Genomic DNA, 12,882 nt, shown 5'->3' with positions numbered 1-12,882 from the left:
CAGTGGCAGTTGGTGTGACTCCCCTATTTGAATATTGGACTGCAAAGCATCCCCACCTCTGGAGCCGCCACCAATCATAAGTTACCAGGGAAATCCAGGACCAGAGCATTGTGCCCCTCCTGGAGAGGGTCATGTTGGGAGGTATGTACTACACTTCTATATACCTGATACACTAAATAGTACAGGTGCTTAACCAGGTATCTAGAATTCTGCTGGTGTTGCTATTGAACTCTGCATACCACCTTCTAAATAGCACACAGATATCAACAATATCCGTATTTAAGTGATAGTACAATGCAGAACCCATATTCTATTGACTACAAAAAAAATGACATCACAATTTTGGTGGCCATGGTACAGAAATTGAGCCCATTTTTTGGTTACCACAAACATGTATTGATGATCATAGTACAATACATAGCACTAGTCTGGTCTATTATAGTTTATTACAGATATGAGCTATATGACAATATGACAAATTCACATGCATTAGTTAAGTTGGCTGCTTTCTCTAAAGTTTACTGGTTGAAATGCTAAGGTAATCCTGACCCTTCTTACATATAATTGATTGAACCTGCATACTCCAGAAACCTGACTAATACTATGGGTTTGATTCAGCAGCGATAGCAAATGCAACTACGAATGTAAATCAAGCGATTGTTAGCCATTGCACATTCGTATTAGCCATATATCGAGAGTGGGTTGACAGGTGTGTACTCCTGATATGTCTGTGAATGACATATCACATCCGCTTTGCAGCAGAGCAGATGGCAGATATATCTGCAGATATATCGGTGCAGCTTGCTGGCTGTACGGGCGGTCAGCTGCAGGAACCGCCATTGATTGACATCTCAGCTGGGCGGGCAAATTCAAACGCCAGCCCAGTTGTTATGTTAGCGCCGACACATGAAGCGGCCAATTGGTAAGTGTGTATAGCTTACCTGATCGGCCACTCTGTCGGCACAACGGCAGAGAGATCTGCCTGGTGTGTACCCACCATAACTTACAATTAAAACCCATATTCAATTAGTTTTGCAACCACGATACTTTTTCGCCTGGACATTTTCGCCTGCATCGTGTATTTCAGCCGTGGAAACTTATCGTGCGTGTACCCGCGATTCTCCCTATTAAATTTGAAAAGACGAGAAAACTGAGATACGCAATGTCAGAACAGGCAAAAAGTGGTGTCCGAATCGGGGAAATCAGCCTGAACCCCCCAAAAAGATGTAAAACTTTGGGGATCAATGTAGTAGTGCCCGATTAGCCCTAATGACACAATTTGGGGTACTTAAGTATGCACAATTGCCACTATTAGCGTCTTTGCACAAATGGTGAAGAACGGCATAAAGCTGGATTTTTTTGGGAAAAAATAAGTATTCCTGTCAAATTTAGGCTACTTGAAAATGGGTGCAAGCATATTTAAAAGTTGCTAAAGTGAAGTTATAAGAAATGTTAAAAAAACGCACGTTAAGCAAACACGTGCAATGAAAAAACACCTCACTCATACTTGCAGACCCCCAAAAAGTCCACTTTGCACTTTTTCGCCCCCTTTTGCTAAGGGCTTTTTTGGGGTGTTCCTCACTTTTTTTTAAGGGGTTTTTGGGGTGCTGTCCCAAGGGTGCTGAGTGGTTCCTTTGCATCCCTAAATAGCGATTTTGCACTTTTTTTCTCGACCTATTCATAGGCGAATCTTTTTCACCTATCACATTGCATTGCATTTTCGCGTACGTGACAAGTGGATGGAATTGAATACGGAGATGTTTTCGCAATCAGCGGATCTCGGCTTTCCGCTTCTAATTCAATAAGGACCTAATGCTGGCCATACACGGGACGATTGATCACACGAGTTGGGCAGTTTCTACAGGTTGGACAGACCAATCATTTGAAAATAGTTGTATTTTGAGTCTTCTGCAATCCCGATGCGCGTCCCCGCCGTCGTCTAGTTGGATCACAGATCAGATGGTTTTGCAGAGAGACCTCAACTGATCGTGTAGGAATTGACACACATTATTTGATGTGATTGATCAAATCATATGGTCTTATGTGAAATAGTTGCATTTTAAATACAAATCGTCCTGTATCTGAAGGGAAGAATTTTCAAGGGAAATCGTACAACTGATCTGACCATCTTTTGATTCTCACTGTGTATGGCCACCTTAAGTCAGCCTAATGATATATGATCATGCATCCTTAGATAGTTAAATCTTTATTACAATGGCATGTATTCAACATTATTAGACCTAAGGTAGTTCTCATTGAATTTTAGACACTGGCTCTGTCAGTACCGGGGTCCCCTATCATATGTAGAGTGTATTACTGTAGTATATGTAGACAGGATTACCATCATGTGTTTAGTTATTATACATATGTTACATTATATTGCATTCCCAGGACTATGGGCTATTTCACACACGTCAATTTCACCGTCCGGCAATAAAACTGTCCAAAGCCGGACATTTTTCTGTCAGCAATCAGTGCCTTTCACATGCAATGGCTTTGAACTATGTTTAATGTTGTGGTTTGTTATCTTAATGTAGTAGGCATGCGCAGCAGATGGAGTTGTGGGCGGGCGCAAGCGCTGAAAAGCCGCTGTGTGTGAAAGGTAAGATTACAAACTGTGCTTCCCTGACTTGAAGGGACGGCACAAACACGTCACGGCAGCCATACTTGTCAGTGGATATTTCCAGCTGTAACATGGCGACCGTTCCGTGTCTGTGCCGTCTGAAAGGACCCATATACTTACATACTTTATTAAAATTTCTACACAGCAAAAAAACGGCAGGTGAAAACCAGCATGTGTGAAATAGCCTTATGTGTATTTACTACAGTTCATTCCTGTTATCAATCTGGTACATTATTATGCATGCATCAGTATTTACTGTATATATTTATAAAGAGGACCCAGGCCATGCACTCTCTAATGGCTAGGCTAGCCAAGCCTCTATGGTGGCTGGTCACACCCCCTCTGGTGGCTGATTACACACGTTAAGCATAGGCCCCTACCACTGTATACCCCCGACAGGCCCTTCATGCCCCAGTAAGACATTGTTTGTGAGCTCCCAAAAATAGTGAGCACATTTTTATAAGTGAGCTGTGGTTGTTGTAGGAACTCCCTTTGAGTAGTTGAAGATTGACCCTAAGGGGTGTATTCTGAGCTGCACACGGCTGCTACTGCCTTAGCGTCTTTTGCTGTTGTTACATCTATGACTATATGCTAATGTTTGGATCAGCCCTGCCCCTGGTATACAAGCATACGTCAGACTGTGCAAGGACTGGGACACCCAATTTTGAGAGTCTTCAGTCACTGTAATAACAATAGGTGCAACTTTAGACACAAACATCGGTCGCACCTTCGAAACCTGCACCTGCCCTATGGTGGGTGCAAATTTTCCAACTGAGTATAGCCTCCAATGTAATCAGTTTATTTGTCTGTGTATGCAACCACTTCAGTGACACGGCCATTACATTCCCATAATACGGACCATCTCCGTGCACCTAAATAGCCACCACCCAGTCACCACCCAGGAATGCACAGCACAAATCCAATACCTTTCTGATACAATGCGTCTCAATCACAGCTGTTCCTCATGTAGATATACTAGCAGCAGAAGACTGCTAGAGAATGGTACTGAGAACGGTTGCGGCGCCACGCTAAAACAGCCTGACTTGTGCCGATGACGTCATTTTCGCCTATTTCAAATATCCCCCTATTTAATTACATTAACTTTTCGTCTGGTGGGAAAAGTCAATGTAAAAAAACGGGAATAATTTTTCGCCTGCCTTTAGCAGTGGAAAAAAAGTGCATAATTGGGGTTTAGGGGTGCAGGCTTAAAAAAAAATAGCCTGCACCCTTGGGAATGCCCGCTAAAAACAAACTGTGTCAATAAAAGTAAAAAAAAGAAAAAAATAGGGACACCCCAAAAGAAATAATAAAAATTTTGGGGTGAAAATAAAAGGGGAACAATGTTTAAAAATAGCGAAATAGGTTCAGGGGTATTCTGTAAGTATGCGGCAGGTGTTTTCTAGAATAGGCTATTAGCGGCAGGTGCAATTTTGCAGAATTTTTAAAAAATTAGTTTAGGGGCTTAAAAATATGCTACCCCAAATTTGATGGGACCACTTTTAAAAACGAACAAAAAAAACCTAAGTGCTCTTCTGCATAACTTCTTCAATGTCGGGAAAAAAAACACCTGCCGCCGCTATTTAAAAATGCAGAACACATTCTGCAGGGGTAAACGTGGGGTACCCAGAGTGAACCCCCATGTCTGGACATCTTTAGGGGGGTACTAGGAACAAAACCCGAAAATTGACATGACTTTTCGCCAATCCAGGTTTCGCCGGTTCCCGTTTTCGCGTTCTTTAATATTGAATACAGGGATAAGTGGGCACACGAGCAATACTTTTCCGCCTGGAAAACAGGCGAAGGAGGCAAAAAGTCCGGCAGGTGAAAATGCGGGACATAATGCGGCACATTACACATTATGCGGCACATTATGCCACACTGTTGAGCCCACACACATTTTACCACACTGTAGTGCCCACACACATCATACAACACTGTAGTGCCCACACATTATGCCACACTATAATGCCCACACATTATACCCATAGTGTACTCACCAGCAGCATCAACAGCCAACAGAACAGCAGTCACAGGCAGCCTCAATGATTCACTACCATGAGGCAGTTTCTGCTGATCTTCACGGGTCAGAGGAGCATGTGATGGGCTCCTCCAATCAGAGCTCAGCACATGCTCCTCTGACCCCTCTGCAGAGAATACTGCTGACTGCACTGTGGCTCTATTCCAGGTGTTTAGCTGCCGGCCGGGTCAGTCACAGCCTTGATGACTGCCCGGCCCAGTCCAAGCCTGGGCACAGTGGGCCTGATTCAAAGCCGTTCGTAAGCGGACGCTCGTTTGCTCCGAGCGATGTTCACACATCTGCGCATGCGTATGGGTCTTAATGCGCATGCGCCAGTCAGTGCGGTCGGAAATCGTGTGCTCGCAAAATAGCAAGTGCCTGCTAATTTGAGTGACAGGATGAGGCGTTTGTGGGTGGTAACAGGGGAAGGTGCTTGAAAACGGGGAGTGGAGATCCGAACGCAGGCGTGCCAAACGGTCAAAACGGGCGTTTTAAGGGTGTGCATAATTAACAAAGCAGCGTCATCGACCACGTCACTTGGTTGTCTTTTAGCCTGAACTGCTTGCATGTTTGTTGTAGGAAAATGCTACCACAAGAATAGCGAGCAGTTCAGACGCCTTTCGATGTACTCGATTAATCTAATAAATAGCGGAGATGACGTATGATGCGAACGGCCAAGGGGCGTCTTTACAAAATAGCGAGCGCATGTTTCGGACGCTCGCTCAGACATAGAGGCGTCAACAGACCGCAAAGAGCGAGCGCTCAATTTAAATAGCCAGCCCCTTTTTCTGAACGAGCGAGCGCAAATAGCGTCCGGCTCTGAATCAGGCCCAGTGTTCCAAGAGATAGCACAGACACTACCTTTTTTGAATTATTCTAGAGGGTTCAAAAAAAAAAAAAATTATACAAGAGCTGATCATGGTAGTGTTCTTTTGCTACATCCCACATTAGGTTTTTAGTTGTATATTTACTAAAGGTCGTTTTTGGACATTTTTCCATCAGTTTTACAATCGGCTCATTTACTTTAGCGCAAACTGATGAAAAACCGACCAAATGGTCGACATTAGAACACAACATAACATTGGCTCGCTATCAATGTTTTACTAGCTACAAAAATAGATACCCCAGATTTAATAAACCCGATGCAAAGCCTAGTGCTGGTTATTGGAAAATAGAGGGAAAACCCCACGCCATTTTTTCTCCCTTTACCAACCTAGGTTCAGAGGCCCGGGGTTGGTTAATGATTTGGAGAGGGCTCTGCGCCATTTTATTTAGATTTAACTCCATGATAATATTAATAAAACAAAGTCTGCACGCTCAGCCACAGATTAGTCTGATTTCTGCTGGATTTGCTTTGGGGACGAAGTTTGTCATCCGCTGTCGACAGGTTTCAACAGCGAATGACAAATGACAGTCGAAACTGATCTATAGTGAATAGGTTTTTTTATTCCCCTATCAAGGCCCATCAGTTTTAATTAGACAGCAAAGTCGACCTTTGGCAAATATACCCGTTAGCCTATGTGGTATGTGCCTAAATACTGTATCTACCCATCTCCAGTGATTGCATGCCGTGTACTGCTTTGACACTCTATAAAGATAGAGCAATATTCATGTAGAGACTAACATTTGATCTGGCACTTCCTGAAGGGTGGAGGATGGCACCTCATTAAACCTGCAGATTATGAGGCGTTAATACGGTAGTGTAATACAGTTAAATGTGAGCAATGTGTACCATGTGCGTGCTGACCAGCTGCTAGCCCAAATCAATCATGATTTATATATATATATATATATATACATATATATACACATACATACATACACACACAGATATTGTCTACTTAATTAATATGGGGTTCTTACTATTTATCCTACAGTACCTGGGGTAAAATGTCAAGTACATGTGGACTGATAATATGGAGAAACAGTTGTAGAGAAATTAGAAATATGAGCTAAGAAAGGGAAGATGAAACATTCTGCATTTTAGAGTATTTAGGGGCTGATCGTGAGTCTTAGGGAAAGTGGCTGTAGGTGCAGGCAGCCACAGAAGCCAGATTTACTACCTTATGCTAATGCGTGATTCTGTACAGCTAATGTGGGGGTCTGTGTGTTTGCAACCAGTGGCGCCCACTGCTTGTATGCCAGCTGCCGTCACCATCATAATTGGTATCGGAACTTGCACCAACCCCATGCTAGGTGCAGGAAAAAGACTTCCCTACACCGAACACACAACTCAGAAACACCCACAACACAATCAAGATACTCCCGCAAGTCAGGGCGGTTACGTGTAATTGCATCGTCGTTTTGATAGTAAGCAATTGGTCTCCGGTTGACCTCAGGTACCTGGCCCTAATATTACAATAGCCCAGTGTTTGGCTTACCTGTAAGCCTGAAGGGAAATTAAATGAGTATATGCGTGGTTCAAAACTTTATGTACACCATATGCCACTACAAAATGAAAGGATCAATAATAAGAACCTACTTTTTCTCTCTGCAGTACATCCTCAACTAGAATTATCTACCTCTTTCCAAACCAGCTCTAACTGTACTCTTAAAGCAGCAAGGCAGGCATAGTGGTTAGCATTACTGCCTCACATCCATGAGTTCAATTCCTGACCAAGGCACAATGGGCCTGACTCAAGTCGCACGATACGCTGATATTCACGCAAATGGACAGTGTTTTTTCTTGTGCGTGTGCGTCATGTTTTTGTTTGTACAGAGTGGTAGATTAAATGTAGATGCCTGGTAGCAGAAGTGGGAGGGGTGTTTCTGGATGCTGACTGGGAGGTAACGGGGGTGGCTAAAAAGATGCATGGAAACGTTACTATTTTGTGAAGAGTATCAGTTGTCTCCCTTATGGGAGTGTCACAGGCATACAAAGGTGCTGATCATACTTGGAGAAACTGCAACTGCCATAGGGCTGCTGCAAGTTTCTTGGGTGACACCAATGGTGCGCACCAAGCAGTATTTCAGAGTGATTAACAGTGGGTGTCTCAGTCCTTGCTCATTCAGACACATGGCTGTACACCACATAAAGACTTTGTAGAGGCATTACCATAAAGACACATATGCGACTGTGGCAAAACATGCAGCTGCATCCAACTCAGAATCAGCCCGTATATGTGTGGAGTTTGTTAGTTCTTTATAGGTCTGTGTGAGTTTCCTCATGTTTCCTTCCATATTCTAAAAACAGACTGGCAGATTAATTAGCTTATATCCCTAGTGTGTATATGTGTATGCAGGGCCATAACTATGGTGGTGCAATATGTGCCACAGGAGGCGCCTCTTCTCTGATCCCCGGCATCTCCTATTTTAAAACGTGTTCCTTAAATAAAGGAGGTTATAACTGAAGGTGCACATATTCTCCTGTACTTACAGAAGCCTCCCTGCGTGTCAACGCGAGAGGTGCTGTGGAATGGGTATGACTGCTAAAGAAATGTGTGATTTAAAATGAAGGATAATGTAAATGAATGACAAGGAGCTCTCAAGTTAAGTCATGAATGTGTGAATGTGGTGTAAATGGATGGTGTCTAAATCCATTTTCTTGTAGGGTTCTGAAAGTTTTCTATAAATGCTATGTGCGTGCATGCGTGTGTCATACTTGCCAACTTTATAAATCTCCTCCCCGAGAGATGCCCGGAGACGAGATTCTGTTGACATCTTCGGGGGGTGGGCCCAGATTGTATATGTCATTAGGCCCACACCACAGGATGTCAGCGATTCACGTGTCCGCGAGTAGGTGACGGGGCTAAATCACGCGATTTGTGCCATTTTAGCCCCCGAAAATTCCCTGTTAAATCTCCCAATCCTGCCCATTTCACTAGGTAGTAGACGGGATGAGGGAGATACACCTACTCTTCCTGGGGTGCGGGGGGTTACCTGAAAAATCAGGAGCCTCACGTAACTTCCTAGATGGTTAACGTCCCTACCTCTATTTATCCTGACAATTGTCAGGATTTGGGTAAAAATAATTGCACACATAAGAGGTGCATTTGGTGGCATGACAATGGCCTTTCTCTTATCATGGCCAACAGTGTCATAAGGCAATGCATGTCTTTCAAATAATATAAGTTGATAATGCTCTATGCTGTATCATTAAGGGACTTACTTGAAATGTAGTAGCAGGTATATAATGACTAGGTGTGAATGAAAAAAATAATGGAGAAAGATTAAATAGTTTACTAATCAAATAAATATAAATTAGAGCAGTGATATTATGGATGATGTACGATAATCTAAATTGGTAGGAACCACAATTATGGGTGCAAATAAGTCTAGTCAATGATGCTTCCTGTTTCTTTCACCATTACTTACAGGTTTCAGAAAAGGAACAGTGTAAAGGATTCCATATGACCCTGTTTTTATAGTCCTTCCCACTTTTTGCCATTTCAATTTGTTAGCTCTACCAATTTTATATTTGTGTAGCATACAAACAAATTAAGACATATATCTAAAATATTAAAAATTTATAAAAGACAAACAAAAAGGCAGACAAGATAGACATGTCGGTTCATTTCTGCCATTAAATTGTTTTGTAAGGGTTAAAATGTAATCCAAACTTTCACCTACCTTCTACGCATCAGTCTGTGAATTCATCAGTGTACCTAATGTATCTAATGATTGTATGTGGTGCTCCATTCTCTTTTTCACATTCTGGATATATCAAACAATTTAAATGGGTATCAATGACCCTCCCCCTTACTTTTTTTTTGTTTACCTGAATGGGACATTTACAGGGTAAGGACATCAACACCTACTCAGATTGTTTCAAACAGATTAAACCAAAAGATGAGAGTGTGCCTAATTTCCATTCATACAGTAAGTTACGCTTGTAGCAAGCAAATATCTTTAGGTCAATATTACCCCATAAATGTCAAATACCATGGAATTTCAGTAAGACTCTCAAATTTGGGGTAGGTCACTTGAACTCCTAGAAAGTTAGCCAGATCCTGGATCCCATCTACTTCCTTTGCTTGATGCAGAGCTATCTATGCCCCCATCTTATAGTCTAAGAGGGTCTCACTTTGAGTTAGGAGTAAATTCATCTAGAAGGTGCAATTGTGCACTTTGGAATAACAATGTGGTTCTCCCAGAGTACAAATTTAAAATGTGAGGACAAATTTCATGTTAGGAAGGACTGAATTCCCAGCTTTAAATAACAGTGTACAAATAGAGCTTTCCGTTATTTGTGTGCTACTGTACATGCAAATGCAAGTATTCCCTGCATGCAAAGAATAAATACCTATAAGGGATTCGACCTAGACCACTAGCGTCTCTATATTATCTGAGTCATATATTAGTGCCTCTTTAGCCCTGCCTCAATTGTTTGTTTTTCTAAATCTATTGCTGTAAACTACGCAGAAGTTTACTTGAGATAGCAGCTGAGATTGACTATACCTGTGTATATTTATCATTATTCTGTCACCGCCATTTGGTTAATTTATTGGTGGTTAAAGAGAAAAAATGCATTTACTGTACATCCCTTACATTAGGAACATGGTTTGTCCATGTGCAAATATGAATAAGCTGGATTGTTTACTTATCAATAAAAATAGATGCACATAATGGGGCTGATTCTAAGGTGACCAAGGTGCAAAGGGCCTGATTCAGAGATGTATGATAATTTCGCCGGCTGTGCGAATTTATTCAAAAGCCGTAGGAGGCGCCTTAAGTAAAAAGACGCCCACTGTGGCTTCTCTGATCCACTGCTGCATCCAAAGACGCTGTATCGGATCAACTGCGTGAACATCAGATATCTGAGTTACCCGCAGTTTACTCAGGATGTCCGGTAAAATCATGCTGCCGGGCCAGTGAAGTTGTGTCCAAGCCATTGGCTTCAGCACACCCAGAAAATGGGGCTGACACTCTCTTTTTTGGAACTCTCTCCGTTGCCGCCCTCAAATGCCAGCAGCATGTCAATCATGCTATGGCTTTTGGGGCACTGCGACTGTTGCAGGGCCTGATCTGCTCATGCGCAGATCGTTAAACATTGGAGATTTAAGTAAATATCGGATTTACGTAAATCTCTGAATCAGGCCCAAAGTTACTTGCTCTTTTTTGCTTTGCTCCCCACTCAGGTGTAAATTTACTAAAGTGAGAGTTTTTAGAAGTGAGTTTTAGAAGAGATGTTGCCCATAGGTACCAATCAGATTCTACTTAACATTTAACTAGCACCTTCTAGAAGATAATAGCTAAACTCTGACTGGTTGCTATGGGCAACATCTCTTCTAAAACTCACTTCTAAAAACTCTCACTTTAGTAAATTTATCCCTCAGAATCAGCAGCAACCTGCGTGCAGAATAACAGTTGCATGTGGGTACATTTGGTGAACATATTTATTTTTGCACAAGTCATGGTGCTGTTATATTTTGCTTGTGTTTCCTTACATACAGGGTGGAAATATGCCTCACACTAGGCTCCTCCTGCTACTACTCATATTGTGCATGGCCAGGTCCAGTGTTCACTACAACTTTTACAAAGCAGAGTCAATTTTCAGTTGCCTGAAGGAGGTCCTTGAGGAGGCCAAGAGGAGAAGTTTAGAAGACAACTCAGTTCTCAGTAAGAGGGGTTATAATTTTGGACCAAGTGATAAAAAATTTTCCCAAGAGGAAGAGGAGGAAGAAGAAGAAGATGAAAAAGAGAAAAGGACATTTCCACGTTACAGATACCTATCACAGTCCCAGGTGAAGGGCAAGGTTTATCAAAACAAAGCAAAAAGTGACCGTCGGACCAAATTCACTCTTTCATTGGATGTGCCGACTCACCTAATGACCATCCTGTTCGACATTGCAAAGGCTAAAAATATGAGAGCAAAAGCTGCAGCAAATGCCCAGCTCATGGCCCAAATTGGTAGGCGAAAGTAAGGTTGGCTAGGTCCTGCGTGGGTCAAAAGGGGTTTTTGTAAATTACAGTAGCACAGGACTTGTGTCATGGCAGTCCCTCCTATCCCACACATGGCCACATCTTGGAACTTTTCTTTGTACAGTACGTTGGTATATTATGAGTCCTTCAAAGCTGCATTTACTTCCGACATCTCTATACCCAAAGGGTGATAGGTCACCCTCCTTCCCATTATTTTTAATTTTATTATTACAGTTATTTTGTTTCTTTCTCCCTCTCTCTTTCTCTTTATAAGGGCTATATTTACTAAGAGGTGAGTTTTCAAAGCTGCTGATTTTCGGTGGGTTCCCCACAGGATTTAAAACATTAATATTAAATGCAATTTCTTTACATTCAATATTATTGCTGTTTTATTATTGTTGGTTGTACACCCTGCTGGTGAAACCATCTTAAATTCACTTTTAAAACCGGAGATTAGTTACCTGAGATTAGTAGCTATAGCCCTAGGCCCCTGAAATGTGTGTTTTGTCTTTATCTGGTTCCTATGAATTTTATTCTATCCTATTTTTCCTTCTTTTTTTTTTCCTTTATAGTTAACCTTCCTTTACATGGAGATTTTAATGCACAATTTGAAAATTATTAAAAAAAAGTTTGCATCTCCCACTGTGAAGTTTTCTTTTTTTTTATTAAAACAAGTCATTTTTGAATCCCAGAGCTTTCCTGTTTATGTGTTTGGTCTTTTCATGGCATCTCCAAAATAAAATGAAATTAAAAAGGGCAAACATGGGGGGGGGGACAAGGTCAGAGTGTTAGGTGGAGGATTAGGTGTCAATTACTCAAGTCCGGGGAGAGTCACGTTATGATATGAGCACCATAGGGTTCAAACCGAATGAAATTTGTCCACTGCACTGTTGCGAATGCTAGTAATATATTCCATTTTCGCTATAAATCAAATCCTAATCAATTCCTGATGAGAGGGAGGGTCGGTTTTATTCCAGTTATGAGCTAATCTGTATTTAGCAGCACAAGAGATATGGAGAACCAGCCTATTGGTATGATGAGTTGAATAGCGGATTGGAGCACACAGTAAGAGTGACAAAGGGGCACTGAGGGCTGTTATAGAAGAACGAGCGACTGGAGCATGTTCCAGTGTGGGGTAATTTTGAGCATTTCCACCTGACATAAAATAAAGTACCTTTGTGTCTACAAAGTCTCCAACACAGGTCAGGGGTCAGGGGCTGTGGGATAAATTTGGAGAAGACATTCAGGGACAAAGTACCACCTGGTAAACACTTAATAGGAATTTTCCTTAATGACCACACTTGGATATAGTTGAGCATATGGTAGCCCAGGTATCATCACCAAGAGGGGACCCTAGGTCCGATTTTCAAGCCAATTTGTA

General features: G+C 41.9%; 1 protein-coding gene across 1 annotated transcript in view; it reads left to right on the top strand.

Annotated features, from left to right (window-relative positions):
* The window catches only part of UCN3 (urocortin 3), an 82,550-nt gene extending 70,468 nt beyond the window's left edge, over window positions 1–12,082 (top strand). Inside the window, exon 2 of the mRNA XM_088468889.1 lies at window positions 11,033–12,082. Coding sequence (XP_088325015.1) covers window positions 11,042–11,503 — 462 coding nt within the window. The 5' untranslated portion in view covers window positions 11,033–11,041 and the 3' untranslated portion in view covers window positions 11,504–12,082. The remainder of the gene's footprint in view (window positions 1–11,032) is intronic.
* Window positions 12,083–12,882: the final 800 nt, after the last annotated feature.

The sequence above is a fragment of the Taudactylus pleione genome, unplaced genomic scaffold, assembly GCF_031769625.1.
Source record: "Taudactylus pleione unplaced genomic scaffold, aTauple2 ptg000086l, whole genome shotgun sequence".
In the NCBI taxonomy this organism is placed as follows: Eukaryota; Metazoa; Chordata; class Amphibia; order Anura; family Myobatrachidae; genus Taudactylus; species Taudactylus pleione.
The sequence above is the reverse complement of the archived record's forward strand: the minus strand, read 5'-3'. Positions and strand labels throughout refer to the sequence as shown.